The sequence below is a fragment of the Megascapheus bottae genome, chromosome 4 (assembly GCF_031878675.1).
Source record: "Megascapheus bottae isolate mThoBot1 chromosome 4, mThoBot2.hap1, whole genome shotgun sequence".
Lineage (NCBI taxonomy): Eukaryota > Metazoa > Chordata > Mammalia > Rodentia > Geomyidae > Megascapheus > Megascapheus bottae.
The window spans coordinates 44,276,166-44,304,145 of NC_143512.1; the positions used below are offsets into that span (position 1 = coordinate 44,276,166).

General features: G+C 42.9%; 1 protein-coding gene across 1 annotated transcript; it reads right to left on the reverse strand.

The window, feature by feature from the left end:
• Ccdc125 (coiled-coil domain containing 125) lies at positions 1 to 27,979 on the reverse strand. The gene is made up of 13 exons (XM_090331775.1): positions 27,550 to 27,979; positions 21,778 to 22,107; positions 20,495 to 20,553; positions 18,006 to 18,092; positions 17,711 to 17,714; positions 14,525 to 14,598; positions 13,294 to 13,379; positions 11,426 to 11,508; positions 8,861 to 8,976; positions 7,633 to 7,740; positions 3,103 to 3,277; positions 783 to 919; positions 1 to 506 (listed from the first exon to the last, which is right to left on the reverse strand). The coding sequence occupies exons 2-13, from the start codon at positions 22,085 to 22,087 to the stop codon at positions 198 to 200; spliced, it is 1,548 nt and encodes a 515-aa protein (XP_090187901.1). The 5' UTR covers positions 22,088 to 22,107; positions 27,550 to 27,979; the 3' UTR covers positions 1 to 197.
• Between the last annotated feature and the right edge of the window lies 1 nt (position 27,980).

The window sequence follows — 27,980 nt, forward strand, 5'->3', positions numbered from 1 at the left end:
TAGAAAATCTAGAATTGTTTAATCTGAATCTCAAATTTTCAACATACCAAAAAATATATAACTTTTCGAGACGAGGCACCATTTGCATAATCCTTTTCCAAAGGACCTTTTCGTGGTGCACAGGCCTGCCAGAGAGCAACACCAGCTCCAAGGTCTCCGACTGTTAATAGAGCTCCCGTGAAGCTTCACCTGGTTCTTCAACATCCAAGACTTGATGGCAAAGAACAGGACCTTTTAAGAGTTCTTGACTGGTTTGGATCTGTTTGAGGTCGCTGGATAGAACAATTACAGCTGGCAGAATTAAAACATGGGAAATCTGTATGTACAGAATCACATATAACAGAGAGTTCAGACGTTTTATGCCAGAGGTCTTTGCACACCACATTCTCTTTGATAGGATTTCTTCCTTTGTTCTCTTTTGTGGCGATGTCCTTCTCTTCCAGGGCCCGAGCAAGCATGTAGCTAACTTTTCTTTGATGGGCCAGAGCTTCTTCTTTATCATTCAGCTGTATGCACAGAAATAGAAAAGGGACCTGCTACTCTCAAGAAGTCATGGAATTTACTCAGAAATAAGTATTACATATCTTCATATTTATATAAAATTATATATGCTATATATATGTGTGTGTGTATGTATGAATATACATATGTATGAATATACATACACACACACATATATATATATATATATATAGAGAGAGAGAGAGAGAGAGAGAGGGTGTAGCTTTGAGATAGGAAGGAGTATAAACTAGTTTATACTAAAAGTATAGCAAAGTACTAACCGAGTCTATTAGCATCTTAAAGACTTCTTGAGAATTGTCCAGGTCTTCAGCCCTCTTAGAACGATTTTCTGAAGGAAGTATACCAAACAGTTTCTGCCCTAAGGTCTTCTTACCTCTCTGTGGCGAGCCTCCTGTAACTGAACACAGAAATGCAGCAGAGACAAAAATACATTCATCACCCAGGCATCAGTGGTTCGTGCCTGTAATCCCCAGGAAACTGAGATTCAAAGCCAGCCAAGGCAGGAAAGCCTGTGAGACTCTTATCTCCGATAACTACCAAGAAAAAGCTAGAAATGGAGCTGTGGCTCAAATGGAAGAGCACTAGCCTTGAGCAAAAAGCTTAGGGACAGTGCCTATACCATAAGTTCAAGTCCCAGGACTGGCACACACACAAACACACACATAATATATAATATATATATATAACATATACTATTTAGATATATAACTTATACTATTACTATATGTAATTATAAATAATTACATTATTTTATATGTTATATAATTATGTATATTATATCTGTGTGTGTGTATACCCCCACGTTAACTGATGGACATCCAGCAAATAAGGTATTTGTCAACCAAGACTGGTAGATTCCTAAGTCAGTCTAGAGGGTCTCTTCAGAAGCCACAAGGACCAGTGTATCAAGCAGCCCTGAGCAGGAGGAAGAGCATCTAGAGACACTTGGGGGCACCCAATGGAGAACCCTTCCACACAGCTGCTCCTCAGAGCCAGCTGGAGGGTGTAAGAGAGAACAGGCTATGTCACAATCTTCAGGAGCTGCAGAAATCCAGATTTATGTGTAAACAATCCCAATTTTAAATGTCAGTCACTAATCTCCATTGTTGATAAATACTGTGCAGATCCAACAGGAATGCCTGCAGGCCTTAGAGGCCTCAGAGTCTAGAAAGACCTGCCCAAAGTCCTTTCCAAACACTTATCCACAAGTGTTAGAGGCATTTGCTAAACTTCACATAAACGGAAAAGGCCAGGAGTGGCACTGTGATTCAAGTAGTAGAATGCTAACCTTGAACAAAAAAAATAAAAGCTCAGGGACAATGTCCATTCCCTGTGTTCAAGCCCCAGGACTAGGGGGCGGAAAAAACAAACATGCCTTTAGCAGGGCTTGGAGGTTCACGCCTGTAATCCTAGCTACTCAAGAGGCTGAGATCTGAGGATCAAGGTTCAAAGTCAGTCCCAGCACAAAAGGATCTGATCTCCAATTAACCTCTAGAAAACTGGAAGTGGGGCTGTAGCTCCAGGGGTAAGGTGGCAGCTTAAGCTGAAGAGCTCAGGGACAGAGGCCAGGGCCCAGAGTTCAAGCCTCATGACCCACAGAAAACAAAAAAAGGTTTTGAATGGTTGCATAGATATTCAGGAAGCTAAAATCCAAAGGATCGGTGTTCTCAAGATCAGCTTGGGAAGAAAAGTCCTTAAGACTCCATCTCAAATTGACTAGCAAAATGCCAGGCTGGAGGTATGGACTCAAATGAAAGATTGCTAGTCCAGCAAGTGTGAGTGAGTTCAAATCCTGGTATAGGATTTACAAAAATATACAAAAAAAAAAAGCAAAGAAAAATCAAACCCCCAAAAAGTAAAATGATAAACCTTTTGAATACTTTATCAACGTAATATCTAAAAATGGTTTCTCTCTAGGTAGACACATCTGTCATCTCTAAACCTATGCGGTTTATTACAATGTCAAAGCTTTCTTTTCTTTTTTTCTCTTTTTTTCTTGTATATTTTTGTATATTTTGGTTGTTGAACTCAAGGAGTGGGCACTGACCATTTTTTTGAACAAGCATAGCACTCTATCACTTTGAGCCATTGGGCCACTACCAGTTTTCTGTGATTAATTGGAGATAAGAATCTCATAGACTTTCCTGCCTTAGCTGGTTTCAAACTGTGATCCTCAGATCTCAGCTTCCTAAGAAGCTAGAATTATAGATGTGAGCCACTGGCACCCAGCCCAGTTGCTAATTTTTTTTTGTTGCCAGTTTTGGGGCTTGAACTCAGGGCCTGACCACTGTCCCTGGGCTTCTTTTGCTCAAGGCTAGAATCCTACCACTTGAACCACTGTACCACTTACAACCTTTTCTGTGTATGTGGTACTGGGGAATTGAACTCAGGGCTTCATGCATGCTAGGCAAACTACCACTATGCCACATTTCCAGCCCCCAGTGTTAACTTTTTAAGTAAATAACAACTACATATGAAATTTCAATCATATACCCCATACATAAGCTTAACCATGCTTCCATGACATGGATTACAACCAGCCAAAATGATATGGTTATTGCCATTACAATTCATAGTTACCATCATCTCCCAAGTGCTTCCAGTTTATTCTTTTTGTTGATTTTTTACACATGTTATCCATTTGTGTCAACCTCAGTGCCTGGTCATTTTTCCTCATTAATTGTTCCTCAAATGCAATTCTGAATGCATCTGCTATTATGTAAGCTTCTTCTTTACTTTTCTGCAAAAGTTCCAACTGGTTTTGAAAGAAAGTTTGGAAAGTGTCAGAGCAGTTCTTGCCTAAATGCTAAATCAAATTGCATGCACAATTTACCTGTCTGAGAGGCCAATGGCTGCCTGTGTTTCATCTGGTAGATCTATTTAAGCCAAAAGCTTGTTGTAGCAGCTCATTCTAATCTGCACCGCTTCCCTCGCTGTGCCAGTCAACTGGCTGCGACTTCAACTGTCAAAGACCTAGACCTTATATGTGTGTCCCACACAATTCCCAGAGGAAGCCCTGCTAGAAAGAAGAGAGGATACCAAGGGCTGCATTTCAATTTAGTCCTGGGACACTGCAGAGAATAGCATTGAAAACCTTTCCAGGACTGTGGCTACTGGTGACTAATCTATTATCTTGTGCTCTGCTGGGCCTCCCTCCTTCCCTCTCTCCTTCCCTCCATCTCCTTTCCTTGATAGGGTCACAAGATACAGCTCTGGCTGGCCCCCTGTCTCAGCCTCTCAAATACTTACAATTAGAGGCCTATGCCCTCTGGTGCCCAACTCAGGCTTTTTCCTTCTTTCCTTCCTTCCTTCCTTCCTTCCTTCCTTCCTTCCTTCCTTCCTTCCTCCCTCCCTCCCTCCCTTCTTTCCTTCCTTCCTTCCTTCCTTCCTTCCTTCTTTTCTTCCTTCCTTCCTTCTTTTTTTCTTTCTTTCTGCCAGTCCTGGGGCTTGAATTTAGGGCCTGGGTGCTGTCACTGAGCTCCTATTGCTCAAGCCTAGCACTCTACCACTTGAGCCACAGCAACACTTCCAGCATTTTCTGTTTATGTGAAACTGAGGAATAGAACCCAGGGCTTCATGAATGCTTGGCAAGTGTTCTACAATGAAGCCACATTCCCAGTCCCCTGCCTTTTATTATTATTATTTTTTTTAACATCTATTGGTTTTTTAGAGGTGATATACAGCAGGGTTATATTTCCATATATCAGCTAATAAATATAGTTCTAAAGTGTCATCTGTTCCCTCATTCTCTCCCATTCCCTCCCTCCCATCCTCACCCATAGTTGCATAATTCACCTTCATCAATGTCCAATGCTGCTGCTTCTTTCTTTTCTTTCTTTCTTTCTTTCTTTCTTTCTTACTTTCTTTCTTTCTTTCTTTTTCTTTTTTTTTCTTTCTTTTTTTTGGGGGGGTCATGGGGCTTGAACTTAGTCCAGATGCTGTCCCTGAACTCTTCAGCTCAAGGCTACCACCCTACCCCTGGGCCTGGGTGTTGTCTTGAGCTCTTCAGTTCAAGGCTACCACCCTACTCCAGAGCCAGGCCCTACTTCCTGTTTTCTAGAGGTTAACTGGAGATAAGAGTGTCAGGTCTGGGCTGGGAATTTGGCCTAGTGGTTAAAGTGCTTGCCTAGATTGTACGAAGACCTGGGTTCGATTCCTCGGTACCACATACATAGAAAAAAGCCGGAAGTGGTGCTGAGACTCAAGTGGTAGAGTGCTAGCCTTGAGAAAGTCCAAGGACAGTGCTCAAACCCTGAGCCCAAGCCCAGGACTGGCAAAAAAAAAAAAAAAAAAAGAGTGTCAGGTCTAAATGGGGACCAAGACATGAGAAAGGATATCAAAGTATGTGGAGTAATGTGAATGTAATGTGTAACCCTCTATTAATTACAATAAAAAAAAGTCTCAGATCTTGGGGCCAGGAGTTTGGCCTAGTGGTTAAAGTGCTTGCCTAGCATGCATGAAGACCCAGGTTCGATTCCTCGGTACCACATACATAGAAAAAAGCTGGAAGTGGTGCTGAGGCTCAAGTGGTAGAGCTCTAGCCTTGAGAAAGCCCAAGGACAGTGCTCAGGCCCTGAGCTCAAGCCCAGGACTGGCAAAAAAAAAAAAAAAAAAAAAGTCTCAGATCTTTTTGTGCCTGGTCTGGCTTTGAACCTTGATCCTCAGATCTCAGCCTCCTGAGTAGCTAGGATTATAAGTGTGAGCCACCAAGCCTGGCTCTGCTGCACTTTTTCACCCTATTTCCTCAGATTCTGTGCCTTCCCCCCCACACTCAAGGATGTGCACATGAATACCTGGTATATAAGGTAAAGAATACAGTCATCAGAAAAAGAAAACAGTAAGTTGGAGCCAGGCACAGTCCTAGCTACTCAGAAGGCTGAGATCTGAGGGTTGCAGTTCAAGGCCAAACCGGGCACTAAAGAACCTGTGACTCTTATCTCCAATTAGCCACTAGAAAATCGGAAGTGGGGCTGTGGCTCAAGGGGTAGGATGGTAGCCTGGAGCCGAAGAGCTCAGAGATAGCACCCAGGCCAAGTTCAAGCCCCATGACCCACAAGAAAAAAAGCTGAATAAGCCAGGCACAGTGGCTCACAGCTGTAATCCTGGCTACTCAGGAGGCTGAGATCTAAGGATCATGGTTCAAAGCCAGCCTTGGCATTAAAGACTGTGAGACTCTTATCTCCAACTAACCACTAGAAAACCAGAAGTGTCACTGTGACTCTTAATTAATTAAGAAAAAAAATCAGGCCGGGAGGATGGCCTGGTGGTAAGTGCTTGCCCAGAATGCACGAAGCCCTCAGTACCACATACCCAGAAAAGGCCAGAAGTGGTGCTGTGGTTTCAGTGGCAGAGCACTAGCCTTGAGAATGCCCAAGGACAGTCTTCAGGCCCTGAATTCAAGCCCAAGGGCTGGCAAAAAGAAAAAGAAAAATCCTTTGTTTCCATGTGTTTGGAGTTTGTTTCAGTTTGCATATTATTTTACACATGTATGAAGAAGTGCTTGGGTATTGCGCCTTTATGATTCTCTCCTAAGACTATCCTTTTGGTCTGACTGCATGTGAGTATCTAGAATCCTGTGTACTTTGTCATATACCATTGAGTTTTTTAAATCTAACTTGTGTATATCAGGGAGAACAGGCACCATTTGTCTCTTTGATCTTGGCCTCCCTCTCCTAACATGAGGTGGTCTCGTTCCACCCACCTTAGACATTTCTTGACAGATGACTGATGCTTAGCTGTTGGGTTACCAAAGTAGTCTAAAGGCTTTAAATGCCATAACTTCAAACAAGGGAGAATATTTGTTCAATATTACCAAAATTGGATTTTGGTTTACAAATGTACAACATTTATAATTAAAATAAGTTGTTGTGATAAAGTAAGTTGTTATAATTAAAGTAAATTTTTTTTTGCCAGTCCTGGGCCTTGAACTCAGGACCTGGGCTATCTCAAGACTAGAGCTCTTCTACTTGAGCCACAGCACCATTTCTGGCCTTTTTCTATGTATGTGGTACCAAGGAATTGAACCCAGGTCCTCCTGCATGCTAGGCAACTACTCTAGCACTAGCCTAAACTCCCACCAAGTTGTTTTTTTGTTTGTTTTTTGTCATGGGGCTTGAACTCTGGGCCTGGGCATTGTCCCTGCGCTCTTCAGCTCAAGGCTATTGCTCTACCACTTGGGCCTCAGCACCACTTGCACTGGTGAGTTCTTGACTGCAGTGTACACAATGTATCTTTTCCCTCTGCACTCACAGCAGCCCTCCCTTTAATACCAGAGAAGCTGACTCATCCTGCTAATGCACTGCTGTCCAGATAAGCTCCTTGTTCATCTCTCATCAAGGAATGTTAATCATTATCTTCATTCAGGACTTTAGGCTTTCCCTCTATTATATAGGTTTGTTTTTTTGTTGTTGTTGTTGTTTTGCCAATCCATGGGCTAGAACTCAGGGTCTGGGCACTGTCCTTGGGCTTTCTCAAGGCTAGCATTCTTCCACTTGAGCCACAGCATCACTTCTGGCTTTTTCTGTGTATGTGTTATCAAGGAATCAAATCCAGGGCCTCATGCATGCTAGGCAAGCACTCTACCACTAGGCCATGCTCCTGGCCCTTATATAATTAATTTTGAGCTATGTATAGATAAGAAAAATATACATTTAAGACAGCAATTATGGGCTGGGAATATGGCTTAGTGGTAGAGTGCTTGCCTAGCATATCCTCAGTGTCATGTAAACAGAAAGGGCCAGAAATGGCTTTATGGATCAAATGGTGGATTGCTAGCCTTGAACAAAAGAAGCCCAGGGAAAGCCCAGGTCCTGAGTTTAAGCCCCAGGACTGGCAAAAAAAAAAAAAAAAAAGAAAAGAAAAGAAAGAAAGCAAAAGAAAAAGAAGAGAAGAGAAAAGTGAGGATAGGAATAGGCGGTTAACCACCAACTTAGGTAAACCAGTTCAAATATGCCAAGTATTATTGTATTTGGGGAGTTTAATTTATAAATTAATGCTATCACATAAATCTAAGCCAATGACTACTAGAATAAAAATCATTGCAAATATTAACATGTATTCTATTAATAAAGAAAACCAAAATATCTACTGTCATAATAATGTGATAGGTACCTCATGTTTGAGCTGAAGAACCAGTTTCCGAGTGGATGCTGCCATTTTAGCACAAGAACAGGGGCTGCTTCCAGGACCACCACACAGGCAGGCTCCAAGGACTGCGAGCTTGAAACCCAAAAGCATTCCTCCCCATTACAAAGTGTCACCCTGCTTTCACAGCTTATGAACCCATGCACAACCAGTACTCATGCATCTACTGTTATTGAAAACAACTATTATTACATTTATTTATTTATTTATTTATGCTAGTACTGAGGTTTGAACTTAAGGCCTCTCACTCTCTCATTTGGATTCTTTTTTTTGGAGGGGGGGGTCGGGATAATCTATAAAGGGGTTACAGTTACATTTGCCAGATAGTAGGTTCATTATTTCTCACACATCACATTGATACCCCTTCTCACTTAGGTTCCTATAGATGAAACTCTACCACTTGAACCATTTCTCCAACCAGGCTTTTTGCTAGTTAATTGGAGATGTAGTCTCATGGGCTTTTCCTGATCAGGCTACCTTGACTATTCATTTCAGCCTCTTGTAAGCAAGCATGAGCCTCTAGCACCAGGCTTGTTGCTTCTCCAAAGATGTATAATGAATGACAGGCTTGTCTCCCAAGAATCCCAGGATGCTTTCGTACACCATTGGCAGGCTGCCTTACTGCAAATCACTAATACTACATTAGATCTTTCTTCTGAATTTGACTCAACCATAACTTGCCTTAATACCTTGGAAGAGTGATTAAAGTAGGCCGGGCATGTGGCACAAATAGTGGAGCATTTGGGTAGCATGCAAGATGCCCTGGGTTTAATCCCCAAGACCATTGGGGAAAAATGATAAAAGAAGAAAGCCAAATGCAAAGGAACAACTTATCAGCCTTAGCTGGCCAGCATTAACTTTGCAGGTGTCAGAGACCACAGTGAGCGCTAGATAAAATAACTAGTGCCAGTCCTGTGAAACTGTGTGCTCTAAGCCAAGAGGGCCGTCTACTCACACAGCTTCTGCTGCAACTGCAAAAGGAGGAAACAGCTAAGGAGAGAAGCAGCTGGCATAGTCCCTGGTACCAAGAATGGCAGGCCCAAGGGCTTTGGAGCAGCGAGGCAGGAAGACTGAGCTGGTCACAGTGCTCTCTCACCTGAGTCGGATCACTATGCAGAGTGTACTAGAACAGGGGAGGGGAAGGAGAGTAGACATGCTCCCTCCCGTACCCTCGCCTTTCACACATGGCACCTACCTCAAGACCTGATATCTCTGTAAAGCCACTCTTGTTCTGGCATAGGCTTTCCTGAGACACCTTCTGCTCCTTGATATCAAGCATGGCGAGGGCTTCCAAGTAGTGCTGATTCAACACTAGGCAAGGCCACACACAAGTGTTAGTTGTGAGGCCTCGCTCCAGCTGCCTCTAATGCAGTCGTCCCAATCTTGTTTCCTCTAATAACACATTCCCACAGGCGGGGCTTCATCCACAGCACCCATCTGGTAGAATACTCATGGTCATGTGTTTGATTCTCAGCAGCACAAGGCAAAGTAGTAGGGAAAAAGGAGAGAGGCTGTTAAGTTTTGTATTTAATTTATTATATTTTAATATATTTGACATATTAAAATAGTATACTATGTCATAAATGTATTTTTTTTTGCCGGTCCTAGGGCTTGAACTCAGAGCCTGAGCACTGTCCTTGGGCTTTCTCAAGGCTACTGCTTTATTACTTAAGCCACAGCACCACTTCCAGCTTTTTCTATGTATGTGGTACCAAGGAATGGAACCTAGGGCTTCATGCATGCTAGGCAAGCACTCTACCACTAGGCCACACTCCTGGCCACACTTCTGGTTTTTTTTTTTGAGTAGTTTATTGGAGACAGGAGTCTCAAGAGGACTTTTCTGACCAGGATGGCTTCAAACTGCAACCCTCAGATCTAAGCCTCCTAAGTAGCTACGACTAACGATGTGCACCACTAGCGTCCAGCCTCCCTGGGTTATTTTTGAGGCAAAGTCTCACTTTTTTTTTTTTGCCAATCCTGGGCCTTGAACTCAGAGCCTGAGCACTGCCCTGGGCTTTCTCAAGGCTAGAGCTCTACCACTTGAGCCTCAGCACCACTTCCGGCTTTTTTCTATGTATGTGGTACCGAGGAATCGAACCCAGGTCTTCATGCATGCTAGGCAAGCACTCTACCACTAGGCCAAACTCAGGGCCTGAAGGTCTCATTTTATGCAGAGACTAGTCTGGGCTTTGCTCTCTGGTTTAGGGAGAGGAATGAGAGGTTCTTTTCCACCACAGGAGTACCCGTGCCCACTGCTGTGCCCAGTCATGCACTCCTCCATACCTGGTGTAACAGTTGCCACTGCGACCAGCCTCTGGTGGAGACAGAGTCTCCAATTTCTTTTTATCCAAGCAGGGCTTGAACTTGACTAGTAGTTTCTGTTTCCCAAGTAGCTAGGATTACAGACTTGAGCCATGACACTCGGCTTGGATGCATTCCTCTTGTAACACCGCCCTTCTCCCTGCTTTTTTTTTTTTTTTTCTTTTTGCCAGTCCTGAGGTGTGGACTCAAGGCCCTGAGGCCTTGAGCTTCCTCAGGGCTAGAGCTGTATCTACTACTTGGGCCATAACTCCACTTCTGGCTTTTTCTGTGTATGTAGTACCAAGGAATCGAACCCAGATCTTTGTGCATGCTAGATAAGACTCTACCACTAGACCAAACTCCTGACCACTTGTTTTAGGTTATTTTGTTGTTGTTATTGGTGTTGTTATTGTTGTGGGTCATAGGGCTTGAACTTGGCCTGGGTGCTGTCCCTGAGCTCTTTAGCTCAATGCTACTGCCCTACTCCAGGGCCTGGCCACTGTCTCTGAGCTCTTCAGCTCAAGACCACCACTCTACCATGAAGCCAAGCCCCACTTCCTGTTTTCTAGAGGTTAACTGGAGATAAGAGTCTCAGGTCCTCTAGGATATAAAAACAAAAGCCATATAATGAGTGATTGTTGTCTTTAATGTACTATGTTATCTTTTGCTGTCCCTGGGTTATCTCATATTGTTACAGTATTTCACTTTGTTATCTGATATATTGGATAAATGCATATTTGGTTATTTGAAATTGGATAGGGAAGGGGGGAAAACAAGATGAGGGGTGGAGGTGGGGGGGAGGGAAATGGGGACCAAGACATGAGAAAGGGTATCAATGTATGTGAAGTAATGCACCTTCTATTTGTTGAATATAATGTAACCCTTCTATAAATTACAATAAAAAATATATGAATAAAAAAAGAGTCTCGGGTCCTTTGTGCATGGGCTGGCTTTGAACTCTGATCCTCAGATCGCAGCCTCCTGAGAAGGTAGGATTACAGGCATGAGCTACCACAAAGTCCATGAACTTCTTTTTCTTTCTTTCTTTCTTTCTTTCTTTCTTTTTTTCTTTCTTTCTTTCTTTCTTTCTTTCTTTTTTTTTTTTTTTTGCCAATCCTGGGCTTGAACTCAGTGCCTGGGCACTGTCCTTGGACTTTCTCAATGCTAGCACTCTACCACCTGAGCCACAGCTCCACTTCTGGCTTTTTCTGTGTATGTGGTACCGAGGAATCAAACCCTGGTCTTCGTGCATGCCAGGCAAGCACTCTAGCACTAAGCCAAACTCCCGGCCCATGTTTTAGTTTTAAAACCCACAATGATTCATTTATTTCCTTTATTACCCTCAAAAAATAGTACTACAAAACACTAGCTCTTTGTGTCTCTTGGTATGTTCTTACCATAGGATATATAAAACTGATAATATTTTAAAAGAATCATGAAAATATCACTCTTTTCCTACCTCCATTTTCTGACTTGAGCATTTTAATTTCTTCTGTTTTCAGCTTCAAATCCTCTTTGAGGATGGCATTGTCACAGTTTAGTCTGGGGAAATAGCATGCTTCAAATAATTAAAACATTAGAAGTTCCTCTATAATTTTAAATTAAACAAATATTTATTAGAATCCTGTACATTGATAATCTAAGTATTGACCTCAGGTGATTTTTTAGATGATATTAAGACCTCTTAAATTGAATGTGAAATGTAAATCTGAAATATTCCTTTCCCACTTAAATGGACTAAGAAATGAAATAGTTTTGCTGAGACTCTAGGTGCTCTTTATTATATTTTTTTGTATGAGTCTTGGGGCTTGAACTCAGGACCTGGGCTCTGTCCTTGAGCTTTTGTGATCAAGGTTATCACTCTACTACTTGAAGCATTGTTCCATTTCTGGTTTTGTGGTGGTTAATTGAAGTTACAAATGTCATAAACTTTCCTGTCTAGGCTGAGTTTAAACAATATTCCTCAGATCTCAGCCTCTTGAGGAGCAAGGATTAGGTATGAATCACTGGCACCTGGCTTTCTCTTGTGTGTGTGTGTGTGTGTGTGTGTGTGTGTGTGTTTAATTTAAACTTGTATCTTTTGGAGTTGGAAATCAAATCCAAGGCATATTCACACTATAAAAATGCCCACATATGGAGGCTGGGAGTTTGGCCTAGTGGTAGAGTGCTTGCGTAGCATGCATGAAAACCCAGGTTCGATTCCTTGGTACTACATATACAGAAAAAGGCCGGAAATGGTGCTGAGGCTCAAATGGTAGAGTTCTGGCCTTGAGAAAGTCCAAGGACAGTGCTCAGGCCCTGAGCTTAAGCCCAGGATTGGCACAAAAAAAAAAAATGCCCCCAAATGAACTACATCCCCATCCCCAGACCCAGTAAAGGATTTTGACTGATTGATAGATGGATGGATAGGATTGACAGACACATGTATATGTGTGACGTCCCAGCTCTGTCCTCTGTGAAGACCTAGCAATGATTTCCCAGTGCAAGGAGCATTCTAGTCCTCAGATCTTGGCTATAAAATACTATTCTCCACTAAAATAAACCAGGGATCCATGAATAAATGCCTAATATTATAGGCAGAATATCTGTACCACAATGCAAGAAAGTGCTCCAAAGCCAATAGGGAGGTATCAGAATGCCACTGGAGCTGTCTAGAAAGGGCTAGTGAGCATAGGTGAGACATTTTAAGTATCAAAAGAAATCATGAACCAGGTATCGGTGGCTCACACTTACAATCCTAACTAATGAGAAGACTGAGATGTGAGATTGTAGTTGGAAGTCAGCCCACGGAGGACAATCTGAGAACTCTTATCTCTAGTAAAGTACTAAAAAAGCGAGAAATGGGGCTGTGGCTCAAATGGTAGAGCACGAACCCTGAGTGAAAGAAGTTCCTCTCTCTCTCTCTCTCTCTCTCTCTCTCTCTCTCTCTCTCTCTCTCTCTCTCTCTCTCTCTCTCTCTCTCTCACACACACACACACACACACACACACACACACACACTCACACACACACACAACACAGAGAAATTATGACAGTAATAGTTTTTAATTCATTGAATAGACTAAGAATCCATGAAGCCACATTGGTGTAAGTGAGAAGGGGGAAAAAGACAGAAGTACCCTCCAAAAAGGCTCATGTTTTACAGGTGGGGTCCCCAGTGAGGGGGCATTTTGAGAGGTGATTCCATTATAAAGGGACTAGTTGAGGTTTTTTGTTTTGCTTTGTTTTTTCAGGAGGTAGTGAGGAATCAAACCCAGGTTTCATGCATGCTCAGGCCCTGAGTTCAAGCCCCACAATTGGCAAAAAAAAAGATTAAAATATACCAACCTGTCATATTTCTGGATCCAGGATTCTTCTATACTTTTAAATCTATCCTGATCAAATTCTATTTCCCATTGTAAGGCATTTATTTCCTATGGACAAAATAGGACTTTTATTGGAAATCACCAGAAATAATTTCAGAATACTATGAGCAGGTGAAATAAATCATTTAATCATGTTACAGAAATAGTAAACAGAAAACAATTATAAACATTCAAAAAATAGTCTTGGCTGGGAATGTGGCTTAGTAGTAGAGTACTTGCTTAGCATTCATGAAGCCCTGGGTTTGACTCCTCAGTACCACATACATAGGAAAAGCCAGAAGAGGTGCTGTGGCTCAAGTGGTAGAATGCTAGCCTTCAGCAAAAGAAGCTCAGGCCCTGAGTTCTGCCAGGACTGGCAGAGAAAAAAAAATGTTCTCTGCCAGGCCACTGGTGGCTCATGTTTGTAATCCTAACTATTCAGGAGGCTGAGAACTGAGGATCGTGGTTGCAACATAGCCTGGGTGGAAAAGTCTGTGAGACTCTCATCTCCAGTTAGCTGCTAAAACGCCAGAAGTAAAGTTCAGGCTCAAGTGGTAGAGCACTAGCTTGAACGAAAAAGCTCAGAGATAGAACCAGGCATGGTGGCTCATGCTTGTAATCCTAGCTACTCAGGAGGCTGAGATCTGAGGATCAAGGTTCAAAGCCAGCCTGGGCACAAAAGGCCCTGAGACTTATCTCCAATTAACTTCTAGAAAATGGGAAGTGGGGTTTGGCTCAAGGGTAGGGTGAACTGAAGAGCTCAGGGACAGCGCCCAGCCCGAGTTCAAGCTCCACGACCGAGAAGAGAGAGAGAGAGAGAGAGAGAGAGAGAAAGAGAGAGAGAGAGAGAGAGAGAGGAGAGAGAGAGAGAGAGAGAGAGAGAGAGAGAGAGAGAGAGAGGAGAAAATTCAGGAAAGTGACCATGACGGGATGACTCCTACTAATCTTTCCAGTGAGGAGGAGGGGAGAGAAATAGGCAAACCCTGTCAGGTTGGCAGATGATTGGAAAGAAGAAAACAAAAGATAGAAATGATTGATTTGGCAAGGCCTCCTACCACCATAAAGCCTTTGCCCAACTGAAGCTCCTCAGGGGAAGACATGGATAGCGAAGCAGCCCTAGCAGAGGGTAATGCACAAACAGCATGGAAAGTTCAAGCAAAATCCTACTGAAATCTTACTGGATTGAACAAGTCTCCATTAATAGAAGCAAATACCTTCTCCAAGGATCTCTTTTGTTCCATAGTTTTTTGAAGTGCTGCCTGAGTGTGACTTGTGGCTTTGCCAAGTACTCGCCTAGGAAAATAAAAACAGTATCAGTAAATTATTCAGTTATTCCAACATAGAGACATATGAATGCACACCCTATGTTTGCTTGCTCTACTGGCATTCTTCCATTTGAACCATGCCTCCAGACTGTTTTTTTGCTGCTTATCTTGGTGAGAGAGTGTAGCAGACTTCTCTGCCATGAACCATGATCCTCCAGGTCTCAGCCTTTGGAGTAGCTAAGATTACATGCATGAGCCACCCAGTGTCACTCTGGGTCAGTATTCCAGGCACCAAGGAAGCTGAGCCATGAGGACTGATAGTTCAGCACCAGCTTGGGTTAGACTAGCCTGGGACACATATCAAGTCTCTACCTGAAAAGAAAAGAACAGAAAATTGAGATGAGAATTTCACAGTGACAAACATTCGTGAAGGGGAATTCTTGGTCTGGTTCTTTCCCAATCCATGTGGGAATGAATGCATTTTCCACAAAAAGACAACGCACGAAGCTGGAGACACAGCCCAGTGGGAGTGTTCACGCATGTGTAAGACCCTAAGTGTCATCCCCAGCCTTGGGAGAGGTACTTGAAAGCTGCTTTTGCTTAGCTACTCAGGAAGCTGAGACCTGAGTATCTTGATTCAATCGGTCCAGGCAGATGATTCTTATCTCAAATTAAGCACCCCCAGAAAAGCCAAAGTGGCTGGGGGGGTAGGGAGAGGAGAGTAGAGAGTACAGTGCTAGCTTTGAGCAAAAAAAGAAAAAAGATGAGGGACATCCTCCAGGCCCTGATTTCAAGCCCTAGGACAGGCACGCATACACACACACACACACACACACCACACACCACACACACACACACACACACACACACCACACACCACACACACACACACACACTCATTAAAAAGCAACTGATCTTGCTGAAAATCACTGACTATTTACTTGGACCCAGCAACAAAGTAGGAGGGGATCTGGCCTCTGTTTTATATGTGTTTCTCCACTCTAAGCCGGGCTCAGCAATTACTTTATGATCACCTTGGAAGAGGACAAATTGCCATCTTTATGCCAAAAGACTAAAACTACTCTTTTTTTTTTTTTTTTTTTTGTGGGTCATGAGGCTTGAACTCTGGTCCTGGCCACTGTCCCTGAGCTCTTCAGCTCAAGGCTACTATCCTACCCCTTGAGCCTCGGTCCCACTTCCGGTTTTCTAGTGGTTAATTGGAGATAAGAGTCTCAGACCGGCTGGCTTTGATCCACAGTCTTCAGATCTCAGCCTCCTGAGTGCCTAGGATCACAAGTGTGAGCCACCATACCCCGCTTAAAACTACTCTTAAGGAATAATGGAGCCAAATCAAGACAGAGCACCTCTCCCTCCCCTCAGTCAACAACTTGTTCTTTCTGCCCAGTGGTGACAGAGATAACTTCTCCAGAACCCTTCCCAAAACAAGGACTGAATAATGACTGGCCAGTCTATGCTTGATCTGGACTGATTCATCATTATACATCTACCTCTGCCCTCGGTGCCCTGTTTGTGTAGACCTGTAGCTCATGTCTGTACTCTGAGGAAGACCAACAGTAGGCAAGCTCTGTACTACATTTGTTTTCTCTGCCCTTTACCATGCCTCTTTATTTAGTGTACAGAGGGGAATGGCCCCACCTGTATAGAGAAGCTCAGGAGTTTGGGTCTGAGATCTAAAGCCTCATTTTAGCATTGCACACACACACACACACACACACACACACATTCACAAATGTGCACAGCAGTACTGTTATAGTAAAAAAAAAAAAGTAAAACAAGAAGTGTCTATCAAGTTGGTAAACATCTAAAAGCAATGGTACACAGATGTATAGTAGTACACCAAAAAGATAAATATTTTTTGCCAGTCCTGGGACTCAAATTCAGGGCCTGAGCACTGTGCTTGGACTTCTTCAAGGCTAGAGCATTACTACTTGAGCCACAGCACCACTTCTGGCTTTTTCTATGTATGTGGTTCTGAGGAATCGAACCCAGGTCTTTGTGGATGCTAGGCAAGCACTCTACCACTAGGCCAGACTCCTAGCAAAAAGATAAATCTTTAGCAAGGAAAGTAGATCAGAGATTGTCAGAGGCTGGGGACAGGAATGAAGGGTGATTAGCATGGGATTTTGCTCTTTTTTGGAAATATTTTAACTAGTCTAAAATTAGCCAGGCATCAGTGGTACATGCCTGTAATCCTAGCTCCATAGGAGGCTGAGATCTGAGGACTTAGGTTCAAAGCCAGTCCTGGCAGGAAAAGTCCTTGAGAGTCTTAACTACACCTTAATCACCGAAAAAAATCTCAGCGACAATGCCTAGGCTCTGAGTTCAAGCCCCATGACCAACAAGAACAAAAAAAAGAACTCATGACTAGTGCTTAGGCTCTGGGTTCAAATCTCAGGACTGGCATGTACGTGAACATGCACATGTATGTGTGCACTCACACAATTCTAAAATTAGATTCTAGTTATTGTTGTACACTCAAAGTTTAGTCAAAGAAAATTGTACTATAGTCTTGAAAAAAGTGAAAGTCATACAATGTAATGGAAAAACTTAAAAAAAAAAAAAAGATCTGTACTTAGGGATTGGGAGTCTAGCCTAGTGATAGAGTGCTCGCCTAGCATGCACCAAGACCTGGGTTCGATTCCTTGGTACCCCATAAACAGAAAATTCTGTGAGTGGTGCTGTGGCTCAAACGGTAGAGCATTAGCCTTTAGAAAAACCCAAGGATAGTGCTCAGGCCCCAAGTTCAAGCCCCAGGACTGGCAAAAAAAAAAGGAAAAAAATCAGTACCTAGAAAATATTATATGCTGGGCTGGGAGTTTGGCCTAGTGGTAGAGTGCTTGCCTAGAATGCACAAAGACCCGAGAGAGTTCAATTCCTTGGTACCACGTACATAGAAAAAAGCCAGAGTTGGTGCTGAGGCTCAAGTGGTAGAGCTCTAGTCTTGAGAAAGTCCAAGGACTGTGCTCAGGCCCTGAGTTCAAGCCCAGGACAGGCAAAAAAAATTTTTTTAATATTACATACTAATTATCTTTTTATTACTATTAATTTAAATTTGGTAGAGTTTCATTTTAAGAACTGGAAAGGGGTAACAAAGGAAAAAAAAGAACATATCACTAGCCTGGAGCTGGTGGCTCGTGCTTATAATCCTAGCTACTCAGGAGGCTGAAACACTAATGACTAAGTTCTCAGGCAAATGAGTCCATTCTTCGTGTCTCTGTCCCAGTCAATCCAGGGTCTTGGCACTGTCCTTGAATTTTGTTTTGTTTTGTTTTGCGGTGGGGAGGGGGGGGGGGTCGGTGCTCAAGTCTTGCCATAGCTCCATTTCTGGCATTTTGGTGGTTAATTGGAGATAAGAGTCTCACTAGTAATCATTAGAATAGAAAAGTGATAAAAGTATAAAAGTTCTTACCATGCTTTGAAGAATTTTCAGTGCTTCCTCTTTACCTTCAAGTTGTCTTTGGGATGCCTCAAGTTCAGTTTTTAAAATTTCTACTTCCTGTGGACAGAAGTAAAATTAAATCTTCCTGTGCACAACACAGGCAAATCTAAAAATTAGCCCTTGACTTAGAGTACCTTCAAATGAGGTAGACTTGGCAAGTGAATGAGTCAGCTAAAATTGAGAGCCTATAAAGTATCAGCCCAAAGCTTTTTGCTTTTTCTCAAATAGAACACATAACAATGTGGGGAAAAGATCTTAGGCCACATAAAATAAGCATGGCTTATCTTGTATCCCTCTTAAAGAGACACATAAATCTTAACCCCTGGCAAGATGAATATGACATTTAGAAAGATGGTCTTAGCGAAGAATATTTATGTTGTTGTTGTTGCTGCTGCTGTTTTAGCAAAAGCTGGGTGCCAGAGGCTCATGCCTGTAACCCTAGCTAATCAAGAGGCTGAGATTTGAGGATCCTAGTTCAAAGCCATCCTGGGCAGGAAAGTCCATGAGATTTTCCTCCCCAGTTAACCTCCAGCTAACAATCAAAATGCCAGAAGCAGAGCTGTGGCTTGAGTAGTAGAGTGCTAGCCTGGAACAGAAAAGCTCAGGGATAGCGTCCAGACCCTGAATTCAAGTCCAAGGACCCACATGCAAAAGAGCTTAAAGGTAAATCAAATTTAACAGATTTAAATGAGTAAAGAAAAGTTTTGTCTGTCTGCCAGTTTTCAGAAGCAGAAGAGACTGACAAGAGCCCCACTGGGCTTTTAAATTTCCTTTATTGATTGTTTATATGTATCAGAACTGGGCCTTGACCTTGAGCTTTTATTTGGCTTTTTTGCGGAGGGCTGGCACTCTACTATTGGAGCTACACCTCCACTTCTGTCTGGTAGGAGTTAATTGAAATGAGAATCCCTGGAGTTTCCTGACTGGGTTGGCTTCAAACTGAGATCCTCAGTGCTCAGCCTCTGAGGAGCTAGGATTACAACTGTGAGTCACAAACACCCGGATTACAGGTGTGAGTCACAAACACCCAGCTTCCCTGGTCATTTTTGAGATGAGGATCTTAATTCCTGCCTAGGCACAAGTCTGTACTGTGATCTGCCTGTCTCTAGCTTTCCATCATTGCTGGTATGACAGGGGCACATCACCACATCCAGCCTTCCGACTGAGTAGCTGGACTTCTGTGGACTTCTCTGCCTAAGCTGGGCTTCAACCTCAGTCCTCCTACTCTCAGTCTCCCATGTAGCTGAGAATGAAAGGTGTGTTCCATTGTACCCAGACATGGTATAAGAGGGGGTCTTCAGAAATTTTCATCCTGAGCTGATCTAGAGCTACAGTCCTACATTTTCAGTTCAGTCCTACCATTCCCAGCTGCTCAAGTAGCTAGAATCACAGGCATGAGCCACTAGTACCTAGCCAAGACAGGCTTTTCCCAAACTGCACATATAGGGAAGGCACTTGGATGGAAGTAATGTACCCTTGGTCTAGGAGATTAGAAAAGTAGGGCCAAAGGGAGAAGTGGAGGGTATATTCATGCACATGGCTTTTTTAAGAGATGAAGAATATAAGGTACATAGGTCTGTTGAAAAGTATGGGCTTGAGGCCGGGAGTTTGGCCTAGTGGTAGAGTGCTTGCCTAGCATGCACGAAGACCCGGGTTCAATTCCTTGGTATCACATGCATAGCAAAAAGCTGGAAGTGGTGCTGAGGCTCAAGTGGTAGAGCTCTAGCCTTGAGAAAGTCCAAGGACAGTGCTCAGGCCCTGAGCTCAAGCCCAGGACTGGCAAAAAAAAAAAAAAAAAGTATGGGCTCAAGGAAAAGAAAAGGCAGGGCTAGGGTTATAGCAGGGTAGCGTGATTGATTGGCATTCTTGTAGCCCTGGGACTCCATGCATAATGTAGAAAGAGAAAGAAAAGAATAAAAGAATGAAAAAAAAGTATGTATGTACTTTAGTCTGGAAAAGTCTGGAGCATGGCTCATAGGGGATGCATGCTTTTGTGTATGTGTATGTGTGCCAGTCTTGAGGGTTGATATCAGGTGTAGGCACTGTCCTTGAGATTTTTTACTCAAGGCTAGCTTTCTACCACTTGTGTCACAGCTCCACTTTTGGCTTTTTGGTGGTTAACTGGAAATATAAGTCTCATAGACATTTCCATTGAGCTAACTTCAAACTGCTATATTTAGATCTCAGCCTCCTGAATATCTAAGTTTACAAGCATGAGCCACAAGCACCCAGCACTTTTTTTTTTAATTAGCGATATGAACTCAGGATCTTGTACTTGCCAGCCCATAGAAAGCATGCTCAACATGTAGGAGGCCTTGGCCTAGGATGAGTCGCACACACACACACACACACACACACACACACACACACACACACAATATAGGCCTTCTGTACAATTTAAACAAGATATCAGCAGACTTATTTCACATGAAATTGTTTGCATTAGTAAAAGAATCTACCTCTAAACTTTCATGAAGACGTTGTCTTAATTCTTCATTTGATAATTCTGAATTCGAATCTATTAGAGGAGGAAAAAAAATCTTGAATAACTTCTTTAGTTAAATATAGGATATAAATGTGTAGATTAAAATACAAAGCCTATATGGAGAAGTGGCCGATTTCTATATCCAAACACAAATATGTAGAAAAATGTGAATGTAAATTAAAAACAAGTAGACTTTGAATGTGTGTGTGTGTGTGTGTGTGTGTGTGTGTGTGTGTGTGTGTGTGTACCAGTCCTGGGGCTTGAATTCAGAGCCTGTGTAGTATCTGTAAGCTTTTTGCTCAAGGTAGTACTCTAGTGCTACAGCTTTTATGGTTAATTGGAGATAAGAGTTTCATGAACTTTCCTGCCTAAACTAGCTTTGAACCACTATCATCAGATCTCAATCTTTCTGCATAGTTAGGAATATAGACATGAGCCACTAGCACCAGACTTCTAAATGTTTTCTTTGTTTTTGCCAGTCCTGGGGACTGAACTTAGGGCCTGAACACTGTCAGGTTTTCCTCGAGGCTAGCGCTCTACCACTTGAGCCACAGCACCACTTCCAGCTTTTCTATATATGTGGTACCAAGGAATTGAACCTGAGTCTGTGTATGCTAGGCAATCATTCTACCCCTATGCCAAACTTCCAGCCCCAGGCTTCCAAATGTTTTTGATTTTCAGTTAGTTGAATTTGAGGATGCAGACTTTATAAATTAAGAGGGCCCACTGTATTTTCATGGACTTTTGTGCTTAGCCTGGCCTTGAACCGCAATCCTCAGATATCCTTAGTAGCAAGGACTACAGGTGTGAGCCACTGGCACCTGGCTATTAAAATTTCATTTGTTTAAAGTGAATAAATGCAGTCATGCTGTTCAGTATACATTATGTGGGAAATGAAATATGCAACTTGTGGTAAGGAGTGGGAGGAGGAAACAGGAAAAATGAAGGAAGGGCTGACATTGTCCGAAAAACCAGAAATGTATCCATTACCTTATGAAATGGTAACCCCTTTGGTGTAGTAGTACTGATAACTATCTACTGACTAGGAGGGGTAAAAAGAAAGGACTGGGGGGTGTGGCTCATGTGATAAAGCACCTAGCAAGCAGAGGCCCTGAGTAATCACTCACTGAAATCACTAGAAAGCATGTATTATTAGTGGAGATACCTATTGCGGGTATTAATACAATACTTGGAAATAAAAGCATTTGGTCACTTTGGTAATATTCACAGAGGAGGAGGAAAACCCAGTGTGCTTACCAGAACTACTATGTCTGCTGAAACTGGAGGTTCCATACCCCCCAGGGCACCCATCCTGCAGGCTTCCCTGCTTGGAATACTGAAAAAGAGCTCCGCCTCTTTCTTCCCCCTTGCTTGGAAATGGAGGTGGGCTACAATGCTTCCCGATCGATCTTTTCCTGGCCATGGGTAAATGTGAACCTTCTGCGTCATAAAGGCCACTGGGTCTTCTCCCGAGGCCATAGCCCAGATCACCTTCTGTCATGTCATCTTCTTCCATTCCCCAGATCTGCACCTCTGACTCACTTGAGGACTTCACCTCCTTGTTCATTAGCCAAAGCCGTATTTATCCTATGGGAAAACAGATCATCTGTAGTTTGGAAAATCAACACTCAAAAACTGTAACTGACTGTGGTGGCTCATGCCTGTAATCCTAGTCACTCAGGAAGCTGAGATCTGAGGATCTTGGTTCAAAGCCAGTCCATGCAATAAAGAACCTGAGACTCTTATCTCCAATTAATCACTAGAAAATGGGAAGTGGGGCTCAAGGGTAGGGTGGTAGCCTTCAGCTGAAGAGCTCAGGGACAATGCCCAGATCCAGGGTAGGGGAGCTAAAGAGTTGAGGGACAACACCCAGACCCAGAGTTCAAGCCTCATGACCCACGACCCACAAAAAAAAAACCAAAACAACAAAAAAAAAACTACATTATTCACAATAGCCATACTATGAATAGAGAGAAAAATGTGGTCTGCACAAATGCAAATACAATGTAATATTGGTTAGCCAAAAAAAATTCGCTGTGCTGTTTGGTGGAGTATGACAAATTAGATAACATTAAAACATACAAAGTAAGACAGGCCTAGAAGAAAATTACCATATGATCTCATCTCTATGATGAATCTAAAACAACAGAAGTCCAAGGAGCAGAGGCTGAGGGACCATGGGAGTGAGGGGGTGATAGTCAAAGGTACAAAGTGTTAGGAAAAAAACAGTAGCTATACAGGATGAGCAATTTCTTTTTTTTTTTCTTTTTTTAAAATTTTTTCTCTCTTATTTTTTTTGTAGGTCGTGGGGTTTGAATTCTGGGCCTGGACACTGTCCCTGAAATCTTCAGCTCAAGGCTACTGACCTACCCCTAGGCTTGGTGTTGTCCCTCAGCTCTTCAGCTCAAGTCTACTGTCCTACTCCTTGAGCCTTAGCCCCATTTCTCTTCTTCTAGAGACTAACTGGAAATAAGAGTCTCAGGGACTTTAGTGCTTGGGCTGGCTTTGAACCATGATCCTCAGATCTCAGCCTCCTGAGTAGCTAGGATTACAGGGGTGAGTCACCATGCCCCGCTAAGGTGAGCAATTTCTATTCCAATCTCCAGTGAATGCGTCAGTGTCTGATTCACTGAAATGCAACCCTTGTTTAGACTGCTTTAATAAATGACTAAAAGAGTCAAGCATTTACACTAATAATCTAAACTACTCAGGAGGCTGAGATCTGAGGATCACAGATCAAAGTCAGCCCACATGGCTCTTATTTTCAATCAGACAGCAACAATCCAGAAGTGGAGGTATGGCTCAAATGGTAAAGCACCAATCTTGAACAAAAAAACCCCAAGCAAGAGTGAGAGACCAGCCAAAAAGTGGCTCACACCGTAATCCTAACTACTCAGGAGGCTGAGATCTGAGGAACACAGTTCAAAGCCACCCTGGCACCAAAGTCCATGAGGCTCTTATCTCCAATTAATCACTAGTAAATGGGAAATGGGGCTGTGACTCAAGGGGTAGGGCAGAAGCCTTGAACTGAAGAGCTCAAGGACAATGCCCAGGCCCAGGGGTAGGATGGTAGCCTTGAGCTGAAGAGCTCAGGGACAGAGCCCAAGCTTAGACAGAGTTCAAGCCCCATGACCCCCTCCCCCACAAAAAAAAGAATGAGAGTTCAAACCTAGTATAGGCAACAAACAATCATTTCTCAACAAGGTAGACACAGGCAGGCTACTGCTGCCTGCTCTTCTTTCAGAAGAAAATGTCTCCTGACAAGGTGCCAGCAGAGAAATCACATCCCCTCTCGGACCACTCCAGTCACCTACCTGGGAACAGCTGTGCAGGTGGAAAGCACTAGACAGGACAGCACAGGACACAGGAGGAGTTCTGTGTCCACCAGTATAGAGGGCAGTTAGGACAGGCTTTCACCATCAGCATTTCAAAACAGCAGCTCTCCTGTGCTATGGCTGTTTAGAAACAGCTAATAGTTCTTCCTTTCCTCACGTCTTGTCTATAAAAAAAATCTGAGGGGTCGGTATTGTGGCCTAGTGGTACAGTGCTTGCCTAGTGTGTACGAAGACTGGGGTTCAATTCCTTGCTACCACATACATAGAAAAAGCCAGAAGTTGTGCTGCTGTGGCTCAATGGTAGAGCTCTAGCCTTGAGAAAGCCCAAGGCCAGTGCTCAGTCCCAAGACTGAGAAAAAAAAATCTGAAGCTGAGCTTCAAGTCAGTGAGGAAAGAAAAAAAGGGAATGGAGAGGAGCACACATATGGCTCAGAATGCAGAGGAATGCAAAGGCTCACACTGTCAATGAGTGTAAATCACAGTGTGCAAAGCACCTGGACAGGTGCTCATGAACGTGTTCTTACAATGGCATTCCCCAAGAGAACTGAGCCATACCTCTACATGAAGCTGCACACAAATGTTGATACATTACTCAAATGAGTAACCACCTAGGTTTCTACCTCCAGGAAAACAGAGAAACCAGTGACAGTTCATGGACACAACAGAATACAGTCAGCAGCAAAGAGCAATGCATTTACTGTATCCTCGCTATGCAACATGGATAAAGTTCAGATATAATGCACATACTACATGACATGTAGGAAAACTAATGTATAATGGCAGTAGATTCATGGTTGTCAGGGTGGGAACCTTGATGTCCAAGGGCAGAAGGGAATGTTTGAGGACAATCCTTTTTGTTGGGGGGGGGCGGCTTGAATTCAGCCTGGGCACTGTCCCTGAGCTCTTCAGCTCAAAGCTACCACCCTTCTCTTAAGCCAATCCCCACTTCCTGTTTTCCAGAGGTTAATTGGAGATAAGAGTCTCAGGTCCTTTTATGCCTGGGCTGGCTTTGACCTTTTTTTTTTTTTTTTTTTGGCAAGTCTTGGGCTTGAGCTCAGGGCCTGAGCACTGTCCTTCCACTTTCTCATGGCCAGAGCTCTACCACTTGAGCCTCAGCACCACTGCTAGCAGCTTTTTTCTATGTATATGATACTGAGGAATCGAACCCAGGTCTTTGTGCATGCTAGGCAAGCACTTTACTAGGCCAAACTCCTGGCCCTGCCTGGGCTGGCTTTGAACCTTGATCTTGAGGGCAATCTTGACCAGACTGGTAATCTGTCAAAATTCATCCAGCTATCTAAAGGGGTACATTTTATTATAAGTAAATTATGCCTAAAAGTTATTTTTTAGTGCTAAGGTTTGAAGTGGGGGCTTACACTCTGTAGGCTGGTGCTCTACCACTTGAGTTTACTTATAAGTGCACACCACGATGTCCAACTTATTAGTTAAGGTGAAGGCTAACTTTTTGCCCAGATTTCCTTCAAATCACAATTCTCTGATAGCTGCCTCCTGAGCAGCTGTGATTACACATATGAACCAATGGTTCCTGGTTCTAAATAATAATTAAAAAATCAATCAAACAACAACAACAACAAAAAACACACCGCCAAGTGTTGGTGACTTGCACATATAATCCAAGGTACTCAAAAGGTTGAGATCTAAAGATCAAAGTTCAAAGCCAGCTCAGGCAGAAAAAAACTATGAGACTCCATTCTCAATCAACCATCAAAAAGCTGGAAATGGGTTTAAGTGGTAGAATATCAATCATGAGGGGAAATGCTGAGCGAGACTAAGATCTGTGTTCAACCCCAGTACTGGTTTAAAACAACAATCCAAAACACAAAATGCCTAGAAAAGAAACTGGTTACGTTGGACCCATCAGTTGGCTATGTATCCCAGGCTGACTTAGAACTCATATACCTTCTGTATTCGCTTTCCCAAGCGCTGGGATTATAAGCATACACCATCATACTCAACAATTTTTTTTTTGGTTGGTCATGGGGTTTGAACTCGGCCTGGGTGCTGTCCCTGAGCTCTTAAGCTCAAGGCTACCACCCTACTCCTGGGCCTAGGAGTTGTCCCTGAGCTCGTCAGCTGAAGGCTACTGCCCTACCCTTGAGCCAAGCCCCATTTCCCTTTTCTAGAGGTTAATTAGAGATAAGAGTCTCAGGCCTTTTTGTGCCTGAGCTGGTTTTGAACTTTGATCCTCAGATCTCAGCCTCCTGAGTAGCTAGGATTACAGGCGTGAGCCACCCTGCCTGGTCCCTATTTCTAATTATCCACTAGAAAACTGGAAGGGGTGCTGTGGCTCCAGGGGTAGGGCAGTAGCCTTGAGCTTAAGAGCTCAGAGACAGCGCCCAGGCACAGAGTTCAAGTGCTACCACTGACTCTCCCCCCCCAAAAAAAGAGTACTTTCTTGGCTGGATACCGGTGCCTTACACCTTTAAGTTTACACCTAGCTAGTCAGGAGTCTGAGATCAGAGGACTGAGGTTAAAAGCCATCCCAGGCACAAAAGTCTGAAAGATTCCATCTCAAAAACCCAGGGGTGGAGGGAGAGAAATGGGGCAAAAAACATGAGAGGGGTATCAATGTGTGAGAAGTAATGCACCTACTACTTGACGAATGTAACTGTAACCACTCTATATATTTTCCCAACAATAAAAAAAAAAAAAGGAAAAAACAAAACAAAACCCCCAAACGACATCAAAAAGCCAGGCTGGAAGCATGGCTGCAATCAAGTACAAGGCCCTGAGTTAAAGCTCCAGTACTGTAAAAGGAAAACCAAACCAAACCAAAAACTTTTAGGAAGCTGTAGTAGATTCCCAATTTCTAAGTGCAGCCTCAGGCCTGTGCTAAGAACACTGTGGTGGTGTGATCAGAGGATGTGGCTCAAGTGATAAAGTGCTTGCCTAACATGTGCAAGACCCCAGTTCAGTGCCCACAATGAACACACACACACACACACACACACACACACACACACACACACACACACACACACACAAAGTATAGTTTGTGGTCAGGATTAGGAAACCAGGAGCAGAAAAAAGAAAAAAAGAGAATTAGTCAACTTCAAGGGAAACACTGTAAGAGGGAAATGTAAGCAATCACATAATTGGTTAAGACTTTTTTTAAATTGAGACACAGTTACATCCCAATTTCTGAGATTAAAGGAGTAAAATACTGCCTGGCTTTAATTTTTTTATTTTTTTATTACAAATTGAAATTTTATTCTCAATATCTATGAATTGAATTATGAAAACAATTTTTTTTTCTTTTGCCAGTCCTGGGGCTTGAACTCTGGGCTTGGGCACTGTCCTTGGACACTTTTTGCTCAAGGCTAGTGCTCTGCCACTTGAGCCACAGCACCACTTCCAACTTTTTCTGAGTATGTGGTACCGAAGATTGGAACCCAGGACTTCAGTCATGCTAAGCTAGCACTCTACCACTAGGTTATCCTCCCAGCCCTAAGAATATTTAAGTACTCTATATAAGTCTCTTATTGTTGGTCTGCCTTCCTGAAGTTCAGAGATGAATACAATATATACTATATATTCCTGTTATATATATGTATATATATTATACAAATATAAGACATAACTATTCATATATAAAAATATTTTTGTGCATCAGTGGTCTATAATTGTAGTTATTTTTTGGTGTTGGGCTCCTCAAGCCCACAAGAAATCAGACCCTTTTCCTTTGTTCCTGATTGTTTCATATCTTCCTCTCAGGCTCCTTTTCCTTTTCCTGTCTCTTCTACAAAGATTTGGCTTCCACTAGAGACACATCTACAGTTGGACATCCTGCTAACAATTTAAACACAGTTGTTTCACTTGCCAAATTTCTAGATCTACAAAAATCTCCCCAGACTATAGCATTGTTTTTATTCTAACTTCATAGCCTGGGCCGAATCTCTGGTTAATTCTCCCAGGCTCACCCAATAGTTCCTAATTGATCTACCTCCAAGCCACCCTATGCACTGCTGCCTCTATAACCCCCAAATGCAGATCTATAATCTCCAAATGTAGATCTAACAACGTCTCCCTCTGGCTCTAAGACATTCCACGGCTCCCAAGACATGTATGAAACGCCCTCCCCCTCCCCATTTTCCACATCTAGTT

Excerpts from the sequence above, each read along its gene's own strand:
- Ccdc125 (XM_090331775.1), bottom strand. The coding sequence starts at position 22,087 with ATGAACAAGGAGGTGAAGTCCTCAAGTGAGTCAGAGGTGCAGATCTGG. Across the intron at positions 18,093-20,494 it reads GTCTTCATGAAAGTTTAGAG|GAAGTAGAAATTTTAAAAAC; the intron begins GTAGATTCTTTT and ends TTCTGTCCACAG. Across the intron at positions 920-3,102 it reads GAAGCACTTGGGAGATGATG|TTACAGGAGGCTCGCCACAG; the intron begins GTAACTATGAAT and ends TTCTGTGTTCAG.